Source organism: Cavia porcellus, unplaced genomic scaffold, assembly GCF_034190915.1.
Source record: "Cavia porcellus strain 051 isolate PalLab524CR breed Dunkin Hartley unplaced genomic scaffold, mCavPor4.1 scaffold_3, whole genome shotgun sequence".
NCBI classification, from domain to species: domain Eukaryota; kingdom Metazoa; phylum Chordata; class Mammalia; order Rodentia; family Caviidae; genus Cavia; species Cavia porcellus.
In genome coordinates this window covers 117571556-117592700 of record NW_026947486.1, presented here as the reverse complement: position 1 = coordinate 117592700, position 21145 = coordinate 117571556, and the positions used below count along the sequence as shown (strand labels likewise).

Sequence of the window (21145 nt, the reverse complement as noted above, 5' to 3'; positions counted from 1 at the left end):
CATTCCCAGTTGGATGGTTTTCTGAGCGGTTCCCTCACACACGTGAGCATTTCCCAAGCATCAGTTGTGGGGACTGTGCCCATGACCTCTTGATGCTCCAGCACGCACCTGCTAATGGTGGGGCATCCTCCCCTGGAACCTTCTTCCTGTGTAGTCCAGGGGGGTCCTCCAGGATGGGCGCTGCCTCCCGGCCCACACTTCATCCATGCCCGTGTGATGTGGCTCTTCCAATATCCCTACACTCAGCGCCCACAGCAGCTCCCGCGAATGTCATGGCATCCAAGGGACATTTTCCATGGAGCTTGCATATTCCTGTGTTAGCATCGTGCTTTCCGCTGACCATGTTTCTTGGTTCTTTTTTTCTCTTTGGAGACTGAGTTTGGTCATTGGTTTTTTCCTTTTTGTTCTCTTCCCTCCCTTTTCTTGGATGATTTTGAGGTGATCTATCACACATATTTTTAATGGTTACTCTTCATGTTGTCATGAGGCCACAACGAATTCGGTCTCCCCATTATTAACATTTTATATTTGCATGGCACATTTGTCACGACTGAAGAACCAATGTTACCTGTTGGTAATTGAACACTTCAGTCACAGTTCCGTGTCTTTTATCCACGGTCCCTTTGTGGTCTGGGATCCAGTCTGGTCCATCTGCCTTCCAGTCACAGTGTCCATAGGCCTCTGGGGCTGTACGCATTCCACAGACTGCTTTGGTGTTGAGGACTCTTGACAGTTTGGTCGGCTAGTGTTTCTCTCGTGATCATGCCCTGGAGTAAAGTGCCACTAGCCTCACGCCTCACGTCCTGTTCAGGGTATCCTCAGATGTTGACCTTGGCTGAGGCAGCGCTTGGCAATTAACAGTCCCCCTTCTCCCCCATCCCCACACTGACTCCATACAGCTGTACTTCCTGGGGGTGGGGTCATGTACCATCCCCGTGAGGGTTCATCTGCAGAAGATAGGTGGCCTGCTTCTGCATGGGAGGCTTGTTGATTCTCCCCCTTTCTGTCATCACAGAAGTATGGCCACTGATTCTGCCTGCTAGGGTATAATCCAGTACTGTATTTTATGTTCAGGTTGTTCCAGCTGCAGTGATTGGGAGCTCTCTGATTCATCTGCTGTGCTCTGTTTACATATGCTCACCAGTGTGACCTATTTTTTAATTTTTGTTTTTTGTTTTTGGAGACAGGGTCTTGCCATGTAGTCCAGAGTGGCCTCAAACTTGTGGTGATCCTCCTGCCTCAGCCTCCAAAGTATTGGGATTACAAGCATATGCCACCATGCCTGGCACCAATGTGCTATTTATGTATGTGTGTATATATGTATGTATTTGGTTTTTTTTTTTTTTGTACTAGAATTGCACTCATGACCTTACAACCTTGTGCTTGCCAGACAAGTGCGTGTGCTACTGAGCTACATCCCTGGCCCAATATGCCTTTTAAAAAGTACTTTTTTGCTTCCTGGCATCATGAGATGCTGCAAGTTCACAGCACCTGTTTTCTGCTCTGGTCCTTAAACTGCCACTTTCCCAAGGAACCCCACCCCTGTTGCTGGGGAAAGTTGTTGGAAGTCAACACCATGCTGCTCACTGCTGCTGGATGTGGTTGCTTCTCTGCCCCTCAGGGAACCCAGCAAGGGTACATGTGTACAAATGCACATCTGTAAACACTTCTCCTGATTGCTGTCTGGGCCTCTTAGTTCAGGCTGGCCTCAAAATAATGATCCTCCTGCCTTAGCCTCCCAAATGCTGGGATTACAGGTTTGCACCACCACACCTAGCTCTCTTCTGTTTGTTTTTGATCTGATCTTTATTTCCTTCCTTCTGCTAAGTTTTATTGTTCTTTGAAGTATAACATTAGTTTTACTTGAGATCTCTGTCCTGTTTTTACATAGGCATTTATTGTTATCAGCTTCCCTGTTTGAACTGCTTTTGTTGCAACCCATTATTACTTTTTTTTATTTTAAAGAGAATAAAACCAAGCAAAATAAAACAGAATAAGGCCAATCTAAACAAACCAGTATAAGTGACACAGAACTTCAGAACAATAGGAAATCAACAATGGTTATTATAATGCCTGTTGTCTTTAAAATAGCTGCGGATACCTTCAGACATAGTAAAAATCCAATAAAACAGAACAGAAGAGATCCAATAAAGACAAAACAGTGAATGCAATAAAGGACTTCAAAACAGGGTAGTAGTAAATGCAAAGTGGCAGCCATAATTCATCTTGTTATCTTGGAAATGTCTGCTCACACCATCGGATATAACAAAATCAAACAAAACAAAACAATAAAACTCAACCCAACAAAATAATGAAAATGATACAGGACTTCAAAACAAGATAATAGGTAATAATTAACAGTGGATACCACCTTCAGAAAGAGATTCCCTCATTCATGCCACACTGCGTACTGTTGTCCGGTGACTAAATGATCAGACTACCAGCTTTAAGCCTGCAAAGTCATTGTAACAAACACTGCAAGCATTAAATTGTATTTTACCTCAATAGCTAGCATCTTGGCCTGTGTTTCTCTGGATCAGCTGGTTGCTTACAGCAGGGGTGGGGGGTGGGGGTTGGCCCTTCTTGTTTCCCAGCCTGCAGCCAAAAGGAGCTGCCATCTGGCTTTCCCCACAGTGGCCTGTGCATGGTGCCGACTCACAGGGAGGGCTTGTTTCTAGGTGACTTCTTCTTTTCTTCTCCCACAGTCTGTGAATGGCACTGACTCATGGGAAAAGGCTGGTGTCTGGTTGTCCCCCCAGCAGCCTGTGCATGGTGCCAATTTACAGGGAGGGCTTGCTTCTAGGTGACTTCTTCACATCCTATTAATTTTGGTGTGTTGTGTTAGTATTTTTTATTTATTTTTAAATTTCCCTTTCAGTTTCTTCTTTGACTTACTGGTCACTCAAGAGCATGTATAATTCCCACACAGCTGTGAGCTCTCCAGGACTCTTCCCATGTGGGAAACCTACTTGATAGGATTTTTAGTCTTCTGAAATTTGCTGCGCCTTGTTTTTGTGAGTGTTGGACAGAGTTCTGCCATAGCTGTTAGACTCGTGGGACACACAGTGTTTCCTTATTGATTTTCTCTTTAGATCGTCTAGGTAGTGTTGAGAGTGGCTACTGACTTCTCCTATGTGATAGTCTCTTTTCATAGCTGTTAATGTTTGCCTGTGTATATCAGTGCTGCGATATTGGCTGCATATAGATTACAGTTGTAACTTCATGATGATTTCATGCTTTTATCATTACGGTCATGTCATGACTTTTTCCTTTTACAGTATTTGACTTAAAATGTATTTTTTCTGATAGGAGTACAGCTATTCTCACCCTTCCAGTTTCCATTTGCAGGGAATGTCTTTTTCCATCATTTCATTGTCTAAAGAGAAATGACCATGTGAGAAGAGCATTCTTCTGTTTCATGCAAAGATATGTAAATTTTAAACTTCTCTTTACTTTTAGGAGCTGGGGACAAGAATGATGTATTGAGTCTGGAATACGCACTGCCAGAAAGTTCTTCAGTAAAGCGTGAGTAATGAATCAAAGTGTTACAGCCACCCATGGGAGTTCACACAGACTACTCACTTAGGACACGACACGAGGAAAATGGGCTAGCCTGGGTTTTCCTTACCTGCTAGCATGGTCATCAGGAACTAGATTGCCTCTAGCAGGTGCCGGGAGGGCCCTGCCATGAGTGGAAGGGTGTGGCGAGGTATCCCGTGAGGGCTCTGTGCTCTTCTTCCTTCAGTGTATTGCAGTCAGGAGAGAGTCTGTCTGTTTGTAAGTAGATTGTTCGAACTGCCGTAAGGATACCAGCTGCACAATGTCTGACGTGAGAGCACAGAACCTTGCCCTCTCATAGTTCTGAAGCCAGCAGCCGTCTGGTGCAGTAGCACTGCACCCCTGGCGGGACTCTAGCAGCCCCCTTCCTCTCCAGCACTGCTCTGCTTCCTGAGCACTGTGAGCTAAGCAGATTTGTTTCGCTATGGCCTTCCATGGTGATGCTTCTGCCCTGGAGCTGCCTGGCCATGGACCCAGTCCTCTGCAACCATGAGCCAAATGACATCTCTCTTCCTCGAAGCTGTAGGTGTCAGGCAATCCAGGCACAGCAGTGACTTTTATTCCAAGTGTAAGGAGATGCCCCCTCAGGATTTGGACGTAGCTTTGCTGGGAAAGGGATACCATTCGCAGACTAATGATGGAGCCAGGATAGAGGTATCTTTAGTTCATGTTTCTGAAGTCCAAAGTTCCAGGTGACCGCAGACTCAGCGCCTGGTGCGGGCTGCTCTCTGCTTCCTAACCAGCACCTTCCATGTGCTCACATGTCTTGTGGGGCACAGGAGCTGCCCAAAGCTGCTTTGTTGGTTTGTTTTATGACAGGGCCTCACTGTGTAGTTCAGGCTGGCCTTGAACTTGCAGTGATCCTCCTGTCTCAGCCTCCTGAGTACTGGAATGACAGGCACTGCCACACCTGGATAAATCTTTCTTTTCTTTTTTTTTTTTTCTTGCGTGCTTGCTTTTTTGAGACAGGGTCTCACTTTGTAGTTCAAGCTGGCCTTGAACTCACTATGTAGCCCATGATGGCCTCAAATTCTCAGTGATCTTTCTGCCTCAGCCTCCTGAGTGTTAGGATTACAGACATGTGCCGCCACGCCTGGCAAGGCTTCTGATGCCATAAGGGCACTGATGCCATTCATCAGGCAGTACCCTCTTAACTAATCATGTTCAAAGGGCCCATGACTTTATACTGTCATCACAGGGCTGGGCTTCCACCTCAGAATTCCAGGGAGAACCAGGCATTCTGAGCTTAGCACACCGGGACCCCAATATCTCTTACTGCTCTGATCACCATGCCATAGCAGAGTTCCTTGGAGAAGGACTTGACCCCCAGAAGCGTTTGCTGGACAAGGAAGAATTCTGAGCTTGTCATTTTGATACAGATTCAGGGAAATTGGTTTCTTTCTTTGAGGCGCACACTCCTTGGACAGCTGACGTGCTCTTCCTGTAGTCCTCGATGAGTAGCTAGGCACACCTCGTCTCAGTTAGTGGCCCAAAGGAATCCCATTCAGAGACTCATGCCAAGAAAATCTAGGGTGAATACTTTCTTAATTTATTGTGTGTATGGCAGAGAGTTGAGACAGGCTCCTGCTGACCTTGAACTTGCTGTCTAGTCCACACTAGCCTTGAACTTGCAGTGGTCTTCCTGCCTCAGCCTCACAGGTGCTAGAAGGGCAAGTGTGTGCTACCGTGCTAGGTGCACTTTCCTTGAAAGTCCAACATGGCAAGCTGAAGTTGTGCAGGGAACAGGCTGAACCTCCGAGAGCACATACTCCCAGGCCCCCATAAAGACCTCGCTCTCTTGAGGTGATCTGTGCAGACCTTTGGAAGAATCAGACTTGTCCAGAGGCCTTGCCAAGCAGGTCATGTGGCACAGGGCAGCAGGAGCAATGACTGAGTGGGGGAATGGAACTGAGAGGCTGAAGGTATATCTTCATGTGTGTTGTCAGCTGGTCATTTTTTTAAAAGGGTAAATGGATGTTTTTACAGAAGCTTAATATCACATGATTTTTCTTACATGAGAAAGCCAAAGTATACATAAATGAAAGAACAAACTAAAAGGTAGATGGCAGGAAGTAGGGAGATAGTTTTGTTTTTGTTTCATTTGAGACAGGGTCTTTCTGTGTAAACCAAGCTGGCCTCGAACTTGCAGCAATCTTCCTACCTCAGCCTCCCAAGTGCTTGGGATTACAGGTGTATGCCACCATGCCTGGTGGGAGATAGATGTTTTGCAAAGGATAGGGGACCAAGAGATGGGGGATGGGTCACATCCCTGCACCAGCTCCCCACTCCTCCTCACCCATCTCCTGGTGAGTGCCACCTCTAGAGTCTACAGACATGGACTAGAGAACACACAGATGTTTTTACCCAACAGCTGTTTGAGTCACTCAGGGTCAAAGCTAATTACTTACTTGAAGGCAGTTGCTGTGCTCAGAGTTGCCAGAGAAGTCTGTCATGTCATTTCACGTGCCTGCCGCCTGTGTCACCATTACAGGGATAGATGCACACAAAGAGCATCTTCATTTGCCAGGTGCAGTGTCAGATGCAAATTATAGGCAGCTGCCACCTTTGCGCTGATGACAAGCTGGTTTAGAAACCTCCATATCGTTTTCCTCGTGTTATGTATACTAACAGCCTTACCTCATCAGGTCCTCTTTGCCATAAAAACCTTTCAGCTGATGTGGTCTTCATATGGCCATATGTGTAAAGAAGCCCCTATGTGCACATGCTGATAGGCTCACTCTAAGGGGCTATTAGCCCCTTCCAGATATGCTTCTTGCTAAAACTGAACTGCAAGACAGTGTGCATCCAACTCCAAAATGGTCTCTTTTTTCAGTCTCCCTCTTTAAAAAAATTTACTAGGCCTCAATAAATGCTGCATGGCTGTCATCCCAGCCCTTGGGAGGCTGAGGCAGGAGGGTTGCCGTGAGTTGTCGGCCAGCCTGAACTACACAGCAAACCCTCAAAAGTATCAAAAGTCAAAAAAGATTATTGGGGTAACATATATGCAATATAAAATTAACCATCTTACTTTTAAAATAAATTTTCTTTTGTACATTTAAGGTATAAAACATGATGTTAGGAAATACACTTAGGAGGTAAAATATTCACCATAGAAAAGCTAGAGAATGTCACCCCACATACTCATTTTTTGGTACCACGAGCAGCCAAAATCTACTCGTTTAGCAAAACTGCCCAATATAGCTGGGGATTTAGCTCAGCGGCATAAGCGCCTGCCTTGCAAGCAGGCAGTCGTGAGTTCGATCCCCGGTACCATTAAAAAAAGGAAAAAGACAAAAAACAAAACAAACAAAAAAAAAAACTGCCCAATATAATACAGTCCACATGTGGTACACTGTTTTCTAGCCTGGAAGTGTACCTATATTTTTGGAGAGAGTTTGCAAATAATTGGTATTTACTGTACTTTAAACATTTGGTAAAACTCACCAATGAAGTATTTTGTCTCAAAATCTTAAAAGTTTTTTATAGTCAGGTTTTCTGTTTCTTCTTGTATCAGCTGTATTAGTTTGTGTTTTAATAAGAAGTTGTCCATTTCAGGCCAAGTGTGGTGGCTGCCTATAATACCAGAACTCAGGAGACTGAGGAAGGAGAATTGCTGGGAGTTTGAGACCAGCCTAGGCTACATAGTGTATTCAAGACCAGATTGGACTATGTAGAGAGACCCTATTTCAAAAACAACAAAAAATTATCCATTTCATGTGGGTTATTTACTTGATTGGGTTGTAATTACTAAGGTATTCCTTTGCAATCTTTTTCATTCATGTAAGGTTAATAGTGATATCCATTCATTCCTAAATTTAATAATCTAGGTCTTCTTTTTTTGTCTTAGACTGCTAACAGTTTATCCAAGTTATTGATCTCTTAAAATAAATAACATTTTTAGTTTTGTTGATGTTACTTATTATTTTTAAATTCTATTTCATATACTTCTGGGGTAGTCTTTGTATTTTCTCTCTCTCTGTCTCTGTCTCTGTCTCTTTGTCTGTCTCTCCTTTTTTTTTTTTTTTTTTTTTTTTGGTACCAGGGATTGAACTCACAACTGTGCTTGCAAGGCAGGCATTTATTTCGCTGAGCTAAACCCCCAACCAGTATTTTCTTTCTCTGCTTAACACTTAATTTGCTCTTCTTTTCATAACGTCTTTCCCTCCTTTTGTTTTCGTAAGCTGATCTTGAACTCCTGGACTCAAGTGATAGTCTTGCATTGGCCTCCTAAATAGCTGGGACTGTCAGCATAGACCAACAGATCTGACTTTGTTCCTTAGTATTAAAGTTTAGGTTATTGATTTGAGATCTTTCTTTTCCTTTTTAATTTTTATTTACTTATTTTTTAGTGTTGGGAATGGAATCCAGGGTATTGCGTATGCTAGGCAAGCATTCTACCATGACCTACATTCCTAGCCTTTAAAAAATCTTTATTTTGATAAAAAAAGAAAGTAAAACTAAATAAAATTTTGAGACAGTCTGAATAAATTTCCCAGGCTGGTCTTGAACTTGCAGCCCTTCTCACTCTGCCTCCCAAGTAGCTGGAATTACAGGCACACACCAGTTTTATGGCTCAGTGAAGTCTTGATGGTACCTGAGATTGAACCCTGTGCGTGCTTGGCAGTTATCTTACCTACCACTGAGCTGTGTTGCCAAACCCCCATCTCATGTTTAATGTTCACACTTACTGATAGAAATTTCTCTCTGAGGATTGCTTGTACTGTAACATAAATTTTAGTATGTTTTATTTTTATTTTTGTTCATTTCAAAATATTTGTAATTTTCCTTGTGATTTCTTCTTTGTTTGTTATTCAGGAGTGCGTTAATTTCCTCATAATTGTGAATTTTCTAAGTGCCCTTCTGTTGCTGATTTGCTTTCATTCCTTTGTAGTTGAAAAATAGAATCTGTATAGGTGAACTCTGCTACATCCATTGTGACTTACTTGTCACCTGTGTGTGGCCTAGGAGGTGTATTCTGTCACTGCTTGGGAAATCGCATAGGTGACTGTTAGGTCTAGCTGCTGTATGGAATTGTCCAAGTCTCGTACTTCCTTTTGGATTTTGTCATGTCCCTTCTATGCAGGAAAGTGGGGTGTGAAGGCCGGGCTGCTGTTGTCAGAACATCTGTTCTTCCCTCCTGTCGTGGCACATTTGCTCTGTCTTCGGAGCTCTGTTAGCACATTCCTGTGTGAGCTGTCCTATCCTCTGTTGGGTTGCTTTCTTTCAGTCCTTACATCAGCCTGGCTTTGTCACAATTTGGATGTGAATGCCCATTGCCTTTGATGCTAGTGCAGCCACTGTAGCTCACCATGGCTGTCATCTGCACCGTTTTACTTTTAGATGATTTCAACTTTGGCTGCTTGCTCTCTGAGCAGTCCATAATTACTGAGTGCAGCTCGCATACTAAGCTAAGTCTTTTTCTGGGACTTGGCCATTTCTGAAGTCTTTTCTCCTTCTACCTCTTTGTACAGTAGAAAGACATACAACACAGTCTCGACATGTGTGAAAGGAACAAAAGGTAAACTCGTGCATGTCATGTAACTCCTGGCATCCTTGCCCACGTGATCATCACTGGCACATCTGGGCTTGAGCCCTCGCTCCCCAAAGTCCCAGGACATGTGGAGGCATACCCTGTCCCTTACTCTTCCATCCTTATCGTTCTTCTCATGGGTCCCCTGCAGGGCTAGCCCAGGGGGCCCCAAGGACTAGGACAGGAAAACTCTGCTCGTGGCGCAACTTCTGCAAGTCAAACAGGAGCTTCCCTTGCTGTCTTCCTCCTGCTTTACAGAGATGGGGCCGCCTCACTGCCACCAGGAAGCCAGGAACAACCAGAGTTCCACCAAGCCCTGCGGTAACACAGTGGCCCTGGGCAGCAGCCATGTGAGTGAGCTCTGGCATTGAGCCCAACGTGTCCAAAGCCAGCTGGCGCTGCCCCTAGAGCACCAGGTTTAACTCGGTAGTGGTGCAGGTGAATCACTGCGGCTGCTGGGGTTTTAATGAAAGTCCCGCCTGGGACACTTCTAAGAGAAGAGTATATTTGGACTCCTCCTCCTGTGGACTCCCTTCACCTCGTAAACCCGAGGAAGCTGTAATCGGTTGGGCTTTCTGAGGCTCATCAGATGCCATCTTTGGTCAGAGGAAACAATGGAATGGTGCTTATTTTGCACCATTTGGTTAAGGACCTTGGAATGCAGTGCCTCTTAGGACTCCTTTCTGTAGTTGCCTGAACCTTTCTTTGTTGGGCTGTCTGACCATTTGGACAGCTTCATTAGTGGAAGGACATGTTGGTCGTGCTCCCATTGCCACCTGGTCACCAGCACTGGAGGCATGTGTAAATACCCTCCGTTCATGAAGATTTCCCCCTATGGTTGGTTGTAAGGATTCTTTTAGTTTTAGCCCTTATAGTTACGTCTTTGATTCATGAGGGATTATTTTTGAGTATAGTATAAGATAATGGTCCGAGTGAGACATCCTTTGCCCAGTACCATTTGTTGGAGACAGTCTTTTCTATATTGAATGGTCTTGGCACTCTTGTTGGGAATCTTTTAACCCTACAGACAAGAGTTTCTTTGGAGCCTCTTGATTCTATCCTGTTGTGGCATGTTCTTATGCCAGTACAATGCTGTTTTGATAATGATAGCTTTGTGGTGATTTTTGAGAAGTGTGAGTCCTCCACCTGAATTCTGTTTCCAGACTATATTTGACTACTTGGGGTTTACTGAGGTTCCATATGAATTTTAAGATGGATATATCAATTTCTATAAGAAATGATATTGGTATTTTGTTAGATTTACATTGAATCTGCAGATCATCTTGGGTTGTGTAGTCATTTGAACAATATTAGGCTTCTAATCCGTGACCAGGGGATTTGACTATGTTCTGATAGCTGGTGGGGTTTTGTGGTACTATGTTTCCTTCAGCTTGTCAAATACACGAGCATACCTTTGTTGCTAGCATCCCATCATGTTTCTTAGTGGCTGAAGAACTGGAAATGATACCTCATTTCACTCCTCATGGCAGTGTATCGTTAGCTGGCCTTTGATATCTTGGTGAGGCTAGGGGTTTATCAGACTTACACTTACTTTTTCAAAGAACAAGCTTTTTGTTTCATTGTCTTTCTGCATCACTTTCCTATTTTTACTTGCACTGATTGCTTACATCTGCTTGCTTTGGTTTGGTTTTGTAGTTTATTGAGTCAGAAACTTGGATTATTGATTTGAGATCTTCATCTCTAAGCCTTTACTACTATAAACTTCCCTCTGAACACTGCATTGACTGCACTGCACAGATTTCAATACATTGTAGTTTCATTTTCACTTAGTTCTATATATTTTTAAAAATCTCCTTGAGACTGTGACTTTTATTTAGGAGTGTGTCGTTTCGCTTCCAGATGTTTAGAGATTGTATTTTCTCTGTGTATCTAGTTCAAATTCACGCGGTCAGATACAACACTTGCACCTTCAGTACTTGCACACCAGCCGTGCTTTGTTTTCTGGTCCAGGATAGGGGATCTGTTGGTGGGTATTCCGTGGATGCTTCCGCAGCTGTCCGCCCTGCACTGCAGGGCTTGGGCGGAGGAACCTGTGGATTGCGTTACTGTGTCCCGTCCCTCCGCGTCTGTGCACAGTTTCAGTCTAGCATTTCTGTCAGCTGCCCAGAGAGAGGAATGGTGCAGTCCCCAGGTAGAACTCTGGGGTTTGCTTCTCTTTTCGGCTCTATCAGGTTTTTGTTTGTTTTTATTTTTGAATTTATTTTTATTTTATTTTATGGAAAAAAGGTAAAACAAAATTTCATAACAAAATAGAAGAATAACAATAGGAGAATAACAGTCTTTAAAGTAGTTGTTTAGGGTACAAGATATGGGCATAAAACTTTCTCTAATTGATATTAGCACAAACCCTCCTTTTTAATGAACTGAGTGTAACTGACTCAGGGAACTAATGTTGTAACTGGCTTGTATTTGTTCCCTTTTCCCTGCTGTCCTTTGCCCTTTCACCCGTCCTAGTTACTTTTTCCTTTTGAGCAAGGTAAATGGATGCAACTGGAGACCACACTCATAAGTGAAATACATCAGACTGCCATGTGTAAACACTGTATTTTCTCCCTGATACATTCTAAAACATACAGTAGATACTGTGGAAGAGGAAGAACTGTACCAGGCTTTTCTTGTGAGAGGCACTATGCGGTGCTTATGCATCCGAGCCAGGTCCGTCTTCCTGAGGATCGTGCTTCCGTCATTCTCCATCTCCCGCCTCCCGTTAGCCAGGGATACTGTATCTTCTTCTTCATGAGATCAGTGGAGTCATTACTTCCTGTATTTTTCTATCATTTTCTTTGCAGAAGATTTTGGCCTCTATTTTTGGATTCACAAAGGACACGGAGGCTCTATCCAGAAAAGACAGGCAATGTATTTGAAATAGCCATGGGCAGTTTAGGGACTCACATTGTTAATAATGGGAAACCTGTTGAGGCTTTTGTTCATCAGGCGTGTGCGGTATGCAGCCTTGTGACTGGATGTCCCTTTTGCTGCCTTCAGTAGCAGAACTATGGCATGGCTTTCGGAAGTGAAACCACTGGAAAACATTGCAAATGCCATGCTGTGTCCCTGACATCAATGAAGTCCATAGTTTCAAAGGAATCTGGTTTTATATCCAAGGGTCTACATTAGTAGCCACACTCACATAAACTGTGTGTCCCTAAGACCCCTCCATACCTTGTGCAGGGCACATAGCCACAGTATGTCCCAGGGCGGAGCTGTGTGTGGCCCCAGGTGCCAGGCTGACAGTGCAGAAACCCCAGCTTGGGGCGCTCAGGGATTGTGCTGGACTCTGACCCTCCCTTGCTGTGCAGTGCTGACACCAGCCCCAGGGCTCAAGCCAGCTCCTCTTGTACCTCATCACACATGGAACCACAGCTTTCTCCCTGTCCTCATCCCTGAAGAAAAGTGAGCAGACCTTGCCCCCTTTAAGCCTTTCCACCTCTGACCTCCATCCTAATGAGAATCTTTGGAGGTCACACACAGGGGCCTCAGGGTCGGAGACCGGAGTACCCCACTCCAGTGGTGACCTCCCCAGCTGCGAAGCAGTCGTCCATCTCGTTGAGCATATACCCTGCTGTCTTCCCTAACCTTTCAGAGCGATGGGACCACCTCACCACCACCACAACCAGGAGGCCAGGAACAATCAGGGCCCCCGTGATTCCTGCAGGTAGGCGCCACTGTGGGGACAGCAGAGGGGGTGTGACGTGCCCTCCAGGGCAGCGTCCAAATGAGCTACCCGTGATTGAACTCACTAACCATTTCTTTTGTTTGTGGCCCCTGGAAGATGATGACTTCAGCTTATATGATGCCTTGGATGACCGAAATGACCTAGATGGTGGCCAGAAGAAGCCCAGCGCAGGAGGAGGCGGAGGTAAGGCCCAGCTGCTCAGAGCCACAACAGCGTTGTTGTCCCTGCCCCCCGCCCCCGCCCCGGACCTGGCGGAGAGCCCTAAAACAGTGTTCCTTGCAGTTATCCATCTCAGTATTGCCAGGGAGAAATCCTAAACAAACCCTCTAGTTTCACTTGTTCTTTGTTCCCTTAAAACTCACTGATTTTGGAGTTCACATGCAGTGTGGTGGTAGATGACTCCTCTGCTGTGTGGGTCACGATGACTACCCTTGTCTAGGTTACTCTTTGGGGACTGGAAGGCTGCCTCAGCTGCCGACACCGACTCTTTCTGTGGGCCTGCAGAGGTTCAGTGGGTGATGGCATGGGATGGGATGGAAATGTGGCCTCTCTGCCTGCATATTTCCTCTGTCTCTTTTGCTGCCTGAGCCTTCGGGTCCTTGCAGCTCTGCATCTAGGCATGCTGATCTGCTGACAGTGTCTCATTGGGAATTATAATATAGAATTAACTTGACCAAGACTCACTTAACTAGTCTCTCTCCTCCTCATCAAGGTTAAAGACACCCACCTGCTGCCATGGCCAGAAACACTAGACCCTGATGCTGGTCCCAGAAAAGATATCCACATTCCTCCGCTTTAGCCGCTCGTCTCCCTCACTCAGCCTCCCTCTCCTGCATCTGTAACCCCCAACTCCCTGGAGAAGCCGGTTTGTGAGCAGGGCTCTCTCCTCCAATCCTTGGCTACCAGATAAAGCCTTCCTCTCTCCCGAGCACTAGTCATCTGTTGGACATTGGTTTTCCAGGGGCTGTGCTTCCAGACCTGGATTCAGTAACATTAGGACTCCCTAAATTACTGAAGATGTCAAGAGCTTTAGTTTATGTGGGTCATGCCTGTCAGTGTTTATCATCTGAATACTCAAATCTGAAACCTAAAGTGAGTAACACTAAACTCATGTACTCTAACAGAAATAGCATATTTTTAAGAGAAATGGTTATGCGTGGCACAACAAAAACAATTTAGTGAGAAGAGTGGCATTATTTTCCACTTTTGCTAATTCCCATAGTATTTGGCTTAGTAGAAGACAGCTGGATTCTCATATTCTCTGTTGAGCTGTGAGATATTGTTGTGATTAAAGTATATTTAAAACTGGTCTATTTTTACTCTTTCAATTAAAATTTCAATCTATACTTATTCCCTAAATCTACCAACCTAGAATTTTGAAGCAATAAATCATGAAGCTTCTTGAGAAATGAAATGAACAAAAATTTGACTCTCTTGTTATTCCTACAATAGTAGGATTACTGTTGAGTCATTTCATTCCCCTATGTTCTATCCCCTCTTTACCATCTAGTCAATGATCGACTTATTTCTAGTTCAACTTCTACTTAAGTAAAGATAATAACACATAACATGAAAAGATAGTCTTGATCCCTAATATTGATCTCCTTTATTTTATTTGTGTGTTATCAATAAATTTGGGCAGGGTAAGCCCCACTGTGAGCAGAGGTACTAACTACCAGGTCTTGTAAGACGAGTCATTAGCACAGTTCTTACCGCAGGGAATGCCCATTTTACGTATTCCCATACTAGTAATTCCTGAAACTATTAGCCTGTTTAGCCACTTGACTTAAAGCCAGCATTACTGCCAGGCATCCGATTCACCGTATTAGAGGGGCCACATTAACATGTAGCCCCCCAACCCCCAGTTTAGTAACATTTGTCATCCTGGTTCTTCTAACAGTTGTGGAATTGCTGTCGCCCTAATCCAAGCATCTGTATTGACTTGATTAATTAGCTCATACCTATGTGTAACTCCTAATGATGTACCAGACACATGCATGCCACATGGTTAACCCTAGGCCCTGGCCACTAACAGGGGCACTTTTGGCCCTCCTGCTTATATCAGCCTAAGTAATATCGTTTCATTTCAGCTCAAACATCTCAGTTCTTCTAGGGTCACTATAGCAGAACTGTTAACAATGATGATGTAATACAGTATGAGAAAGAACTTTCCAGTGCCACCATATGCTAGTTGTTCAAAAAGGCCTTTGGTACAGAATATTCTTTTATTTGGGGTGTCTTTGGGGCTCTTTCTGAGCTTTCCGTCACTCAGGTCCAGCCCCTGTGCCTGAGCTATGATGATATTGACCGTCAAAGCCTAGAAGCCCTGCTACTTAATACACTGGTACTTCAGCTTCAGGAGTGTCCACTACCTGGGCTCACCACAGTTGGACCAAGGGGGCCAGAAAACACATAATTCAAGCGCTTCTTTTCAATCCTGTTTGGAGTTTTATACTTCCCTGGGCCTTAGAATATTCTGAAACATCACTTACCATTTATGGCTCAACATTCTTTATAGCAACAAGATTTCCTGGGCTACATGTAACTTACTGGTTCTGCATTTCATTCAGTTCATCTTCTGTATCAATTAAATTCCTCTTTCATATCCAGTCATCACTTTGGATCTGAAGTGGCTAGCTGCCTGATACTGACACTTCATTGACACTACGAGTATTCCTCAGTGCCTCAATTTATTGATGAGAGTCTTCTCTTTGTAGTAAGTTGTTCAGTTGACTTCCAGTCAGTTTCAGTAAAATCTGAAGGAGAGCAATAAGCATATGTAGTACTGTATTAACCAATACCATGTCAGTGACTCTAGTCATTACTACTGCATTCAGAGCCTTTGCTGTGTAGGCGTTTGAGGATGGTGGTGCTGGGGATTGAACCTGGGGCCTCATACATGCTGTATACACGCTCTATCACTGTACTGCACTGCCAGCCCAAGCCTTTACCAGATATGGAAAAAGCAAGCCCACTGATGCAGCTTTGACCCTGCAGAATCAGCCCACTTTGCATTCTCTGTACAATTCTTCCATGTTGCCATTACCTTCTTGCTGTTTGAGCTAGAATTTGGGGTCCTCCTTCCTCTCTGTTAAATGCAGCCCATGGAATCTTGTTGCTATATAAGTACTGTGCGCTAGCCGATTGTGCCACTGGAGCTCCTGGAATCTTGTTGCTATGAAGAATGTTGAGCCATAAATGCTGTTGAAATGGTAAGTGATGTTTCAGAATATTCTAAGGCTCAGGGAAATGTAAAAGCATCCCAGACAAGCATTTGACCCAAATACAACTAGAGCCCTTGTCCTACTAATCTTTATTTAGTCCTAAGCCTAGCCTATGAATGGTTCCTAAAATGACTACAGAGTACAGTATGATAATTAGTTTGTGCTAAAACAAATGATCTTGACTCATTAAATCATGGCTTCCTTGTAATTACCAAAATGCCCTCAGTCTACGTAAAGATCATCATAGCTGACACTGCATCTCTTCTAGGCATGCTAATTTACAGAGCCCACCTTATATCTCCTCTACTATGCCTAGAAGGCATAATGCTATCAATATATATTCTTGGGCTGTTACAATTCTAAATCTGCACTACACCCTATCATTTATAGGGCCAATTGTTCTGTTGCTTATTTGCAGCCTGTGAGGCTACAGTGGGCTTAGCACAGCTAGTCATAGTATCTAACACATATGGTTCACACTGTGTGAAAAGTCTCCAGTGTCCTACAATGCTAAAAATTCTCCCAACAAGTATTTTAATTGTGGTTACATCATACTCCTGAAACTCAGTGATCTGAATAACCAGCTTCTCACTGACATTCTTCTCTGCCCTTTTTCTTACCCCAAGAACTTGCATAGCAAAGTAGGAAGCCAGTGTCAACTATACAAAGAGCCAGACACATGGGGAAAAAGCATGTCCCACTATTGATCTCTTTACCAGTATTTCTTCTTGTGATATTTATGGCCACAGAGCTAATTATATTTTCCATCCTCTTTGAAGCTGCACTTGAACCCATCAATCATGGTCTTAGGCAGGGGGAATCAAAGGGAATAGTAATAAACACAGCTATAATCTATGCTCAAAATACAACATTACTAGATTTTTTACTTAATATCAAATCTCAGTATTACCAACTACCTGATTCAGTAATCTTTTTTGCTGTTGTTGTTTTGTTTTGTTTTTATCGGTACCAGGGATCGAACTCACGACTGCCTGCTTGCAAGGCAGGTGCTTATGCCGCTGAGCTAAATCCCCAGCCCCTGGGACTCCCTGCTTGTAAGGCAGGTGCTTATGCCGCTGAGCTAAATCCCCAGCCCCATGATTCAGTAGTCTATTGTTGTTTTGAGACAGAGTCTTGCTGTGTAATGCAGTCTGTCCTTGAACTCACTGTGTAGCCCAGGCTGGCCTCCAACTCTTGGTGATCCTCCTGCCTCAGCCTCCTGAGTGATGGGATCCAGTAATCTTCTAAGAGTAGCCTCTGGTATAGTTTTTGTAGGAAAACTACCATTACATGTTCTCCACCAAACACACACGTAAGGTGTGCATCTGTGGCCTGAGCAGCTTGTTCCCACCATGTGTTAGTCCCATTAACTCATCTCAGAGTTACCCACTTCCCTTTTTAAAGTCTTTTCAGTGGTCTGTTTGTGATAGATAATGATCGCATTCAGCTTGAGGAACCGCTGTCAGTAAATACTCAAGACAAGCTCCATCTGTCTTTGCCAAACAGCCCTCAGATCACTGACTGCTTGCTCAAAAAGAAGTCGCATAGCACCAGTATCCCCCGCTGTTCCCAGCCAGACCCCAGGAAGTCTTACAGAGCCACAGCCCTCACAGTGCCCCCCACTTCGCATCCTCCCTGTTGCTTCGCCTCATTCTCCTCAGCTCTGACCCCATTCAGCTCTGGCTGCATTTGCTAGCAGCGTGGTGGCGAGGATGATGTGGCTGTACAGCGAGCTTGGCTGCAGGCTAAGAAACCTGACCTTGCAGCCCCCCTCCCACCCCAGCGCTCGGTTTGCTCATCCCAGTGAACCTTCGATCTCCTGTCCATTATAGCACAATGAGGAAGTCTGTCCCATCAGTAATGCCCGGTCCTTCACATGAGGAAACGCTCAGCCCTGTGCCTTCCCGCCGACGCTGTGTCTTTGTGCTAAGTCATCCGAGGCTTTCTGTGCTGTTTGTAGCTTCAGTAAAACACTAGTCATGACTCTAGTAACAGGAACTAAACCCTGCGTGAGTGCGAACTGCCACCTCTGCTTCCATAGCTTTTACCAGAACAGTGGTGCAATGCCAAATGAAAGTAAGAAATCCATTTTCTTCCTCATTGTCTTATTACTTTTTATTCTTACTGTACCAGTCGTAACTTCTGTAACCAGTTTACACAAAAACGGCCCTTACTGCCACTATGATAAATCCTCTGTGCTTTCTTATTCAGCCTAATTCCCACACTCGGGCCAGAGATAATTTTCTCCAGGTGGGACTAAATAATGATACAAGCCCTCCACCCAAACTTGAGCTCTAATTAGATTTATTTTCCAATTCCATTTAGGTTCATAGCACTATACAGTCCGAAGTTCCTTTACGCTATACATACTCAGACCCAGGCAGTGGTCAAACTTTCAGTACTCACCAATGCTTCTCATCACATTACTGATTGTTTTAACCCCCCAAATTCATTTCAGCTTTTCACTGGACCAGGAAGCACAGGCATCTCATCATTCTTACTCATTGCCTGGTGACATAGCCGGACAGATGCTAATACAGCAGCTCTACAAGCAGTTCTTCATAGTTGCCTTGGAGATGCTAGAATCTTCTGTTCATACCGTGGTCCCTGGTGTGTTTTATTTCTCTGCAGCATGTGCCAGGCTCCTCTCAGTCAGACCTTTGCTGGCAGCACCTGGTTAATCAGCTCAGTTTGCTCACCACCTCAACTTCCCTCAGCAACGGAAAGCTCCACATTGGGCTCAGCCTTACGCCACTCCAGCTGGTGTCTGTTTGCCAACTCACTTCTCCCATCCATACAAAATAATGTTCAAAAAGCGATGACATGCTCATGCTGAGGGGTTGTGGCTGCGCTCTTCGTAGCTGTTTGCACTCTGACGCGAAGTGGGTGCCAGCTAGGACTAACACTGGTCACCACCACACCTGGCATTTCGACCTATCTGCAGCCTGTGTCTCTGCTCTGGACCTTTTATTACACTCTCAGTGAGGAACGAGACGTCGGGCAAACAGACCACCTGGACATGATGGCTTTGATGGTGTCTCTTGCTGACCGGCAGCTTAGTGCTCACAGACCACGTGCCTTTGCTTGCAGGCTTTGCTCTGAGGGGCTCATCATGGAGTCAAAAACGTGCCACGCGCCAACGTTACCTCCCCTACAGCTGCATATGTATAGCGCACATACCTTTCCCTCAAAGCTTCATGCCTTTCCATCACCCCACTCTACAAAAGAATCCCCTTCTCATGAACTTGGCAGCGTCTTTGCAGCTTTCTTTATCTCCAGTAACCTCATTCTGTAAACACTCCTCAAATAACCATACCACTTTCCCTTCAGTTCTGTGCCCTTACCCTAACTGTTCTAGGATTTGCCCTCACAATAAAATTAAACCAAATTGCCGGGCATGGTGGTGCACACCTGTAATCCCAGCACTTGGAGGCTGAGGCAGGAGGATCATCCTGAGTTCAAGGCCAGCCTGAGCTATATAGGGAAATATGGCCAGCCTAAATAACTGTATATAGTGAGATCCTATCTTGGAAAAAAAAAGTAACCTAATGACCAACAGTCTTTAAATTCTTAGGGCCAGGGATTTACTTCAGCGGCATAAGCGCCTGCCTTGCAAGTGCACAGTTGTGAGTTCAATCCCTGGTACAAAAAAAAAAAAAAAAACAAAAACAAAAAAGAAAAGAAAGAATGGTTTCTAAATTCTCAAAAACTTCAAACATCTGTAACCCCTTGGCATGTTTCTCGCTAATCACTCACCACCTGTCACCGCGTACAAACTTACTGAAAGAGTTTTTGGTGCAGTTAGAAGACAAAAGATAAAGTAAACTGGTCTTTATTCCAAGAATGTGGAGAACCCCCTACCACCACCACTGAGGTCTGGCTTTCTCTCTGCCGGACACGTGGTGTGGGAGCATACGTGTAGCTTAGGTTTGGGGTGGAGCCTAAGGGGCATTACTGATGCCCAGGTAGCCCATTGGAATTCATATCACATCACAGGTAAATTGCCTAGGGGCAGAAAAGGTGACCTTTTGCCTCCCAGTGCCTCCCACCGCTACAGCATCCCATTTAGGGCAAAATTTTTTCACTTAGTGCCTACTCAGAACACCGCATCCACCCTTGTAAACTTATTCTGACTGAAAAATAGTCCCCTGGTACCTCTGACATTCAAACTATTGCCTTAGCTGTCACCCCAAGTCAAAAACTAGAAGCTTTATTTCTTGAAGCCATATTGCCTTTCATTTTTATTTCTGTAATCTTGCCATTATTTTCAGTAATTTAATTTCCATGAGTAATGTCAATTGCAAGAAAATACCTACAAATAATGATCAGCCAGCTATAGTCACTAGTCAAAAACCATAACTGTACACAGCAACCACTGTAATAGTATCTTCACAAAGAAAAGAAACCCCTTCCTCATCATAAATTACTTAGCCCCCTGACTGTTGAGTTCAATAGTAATTTCCAACTCATCATACTCACCAAAACCTACCAACAATCCCATTAATAAACCTACTAACAAAACACTTCAAATAACCACAATAGAACTCAGGCCTCAGGCTACTTCTCTGTAGCTATCATGGTAGCATAATCCAACACCAGTAATATCACCCTAAATAAATTAAAATATCGAGCCCAAGGAATTTTCACCAGCATTTAATATAATAGCACACCCAATCCCATCACTTAAAATTAAACCCAGTCCTCCATGAATAGGTGATGGTTTTGAAGAAAAACTTACAAAATTTGTAATATATAGAGTACTTAATAAAAGCACAAAGAATATAGTCAAAATTCCCACAAGGCATTTAACCGTGACAAATGACATGAAAAACCATTGGATAAAAACTATAGCAATGTTAATGACCAACGTTAAATAACTCACCCCCTAATTCAAATTATCAACTATTTATTCTCTGGCTTACTTGCCCTATCAAAGGTCTCCACATGGTGAAAATCTTGGGCTCCATGCTCTGGTTCTGCCTAGTCTTATAAATCATCAGTGGCCTCTCTCTGGCCGGACACTGCCCAGCAGGTGCAGCTGCCCCTTTCTCATCCGCTATAGATATTTGCCTGGATGTGAACTAGGGCTGAATCCCATGGTCCTCATGCAGACAGAGTGGCAGTATTTATATGTTT

At 44.2% G+C, this 21145-nt stretch overlaps 1 protein-coding gene across 1 annotated transcript in view; it reads left to right on the top strand.

Moving 5' to 3' along the window:
- The window catches only part of Cd99l2 (CD99 molecule like 2), an 88194-nt gene that overhangs the window by 41343 nt on the left and 25706 nt on the right, over positions 1-21145 (top strand). Inside the window, exons 3-5 of the mRNA XM_013150942.3 lie at positions 3460-3525; positions 12693-12764; positions 12882-12968. Coding sequence (XP_013006396.2) covers positions 3460-3525; positions 12693-12764; positions 12882-12968 — 225 coding nt within the window. The remainder of the gene's footprint in view (positions 1-3459; positions 3526-12692; positions 12765-12881; positions 12969-21145) is intronic.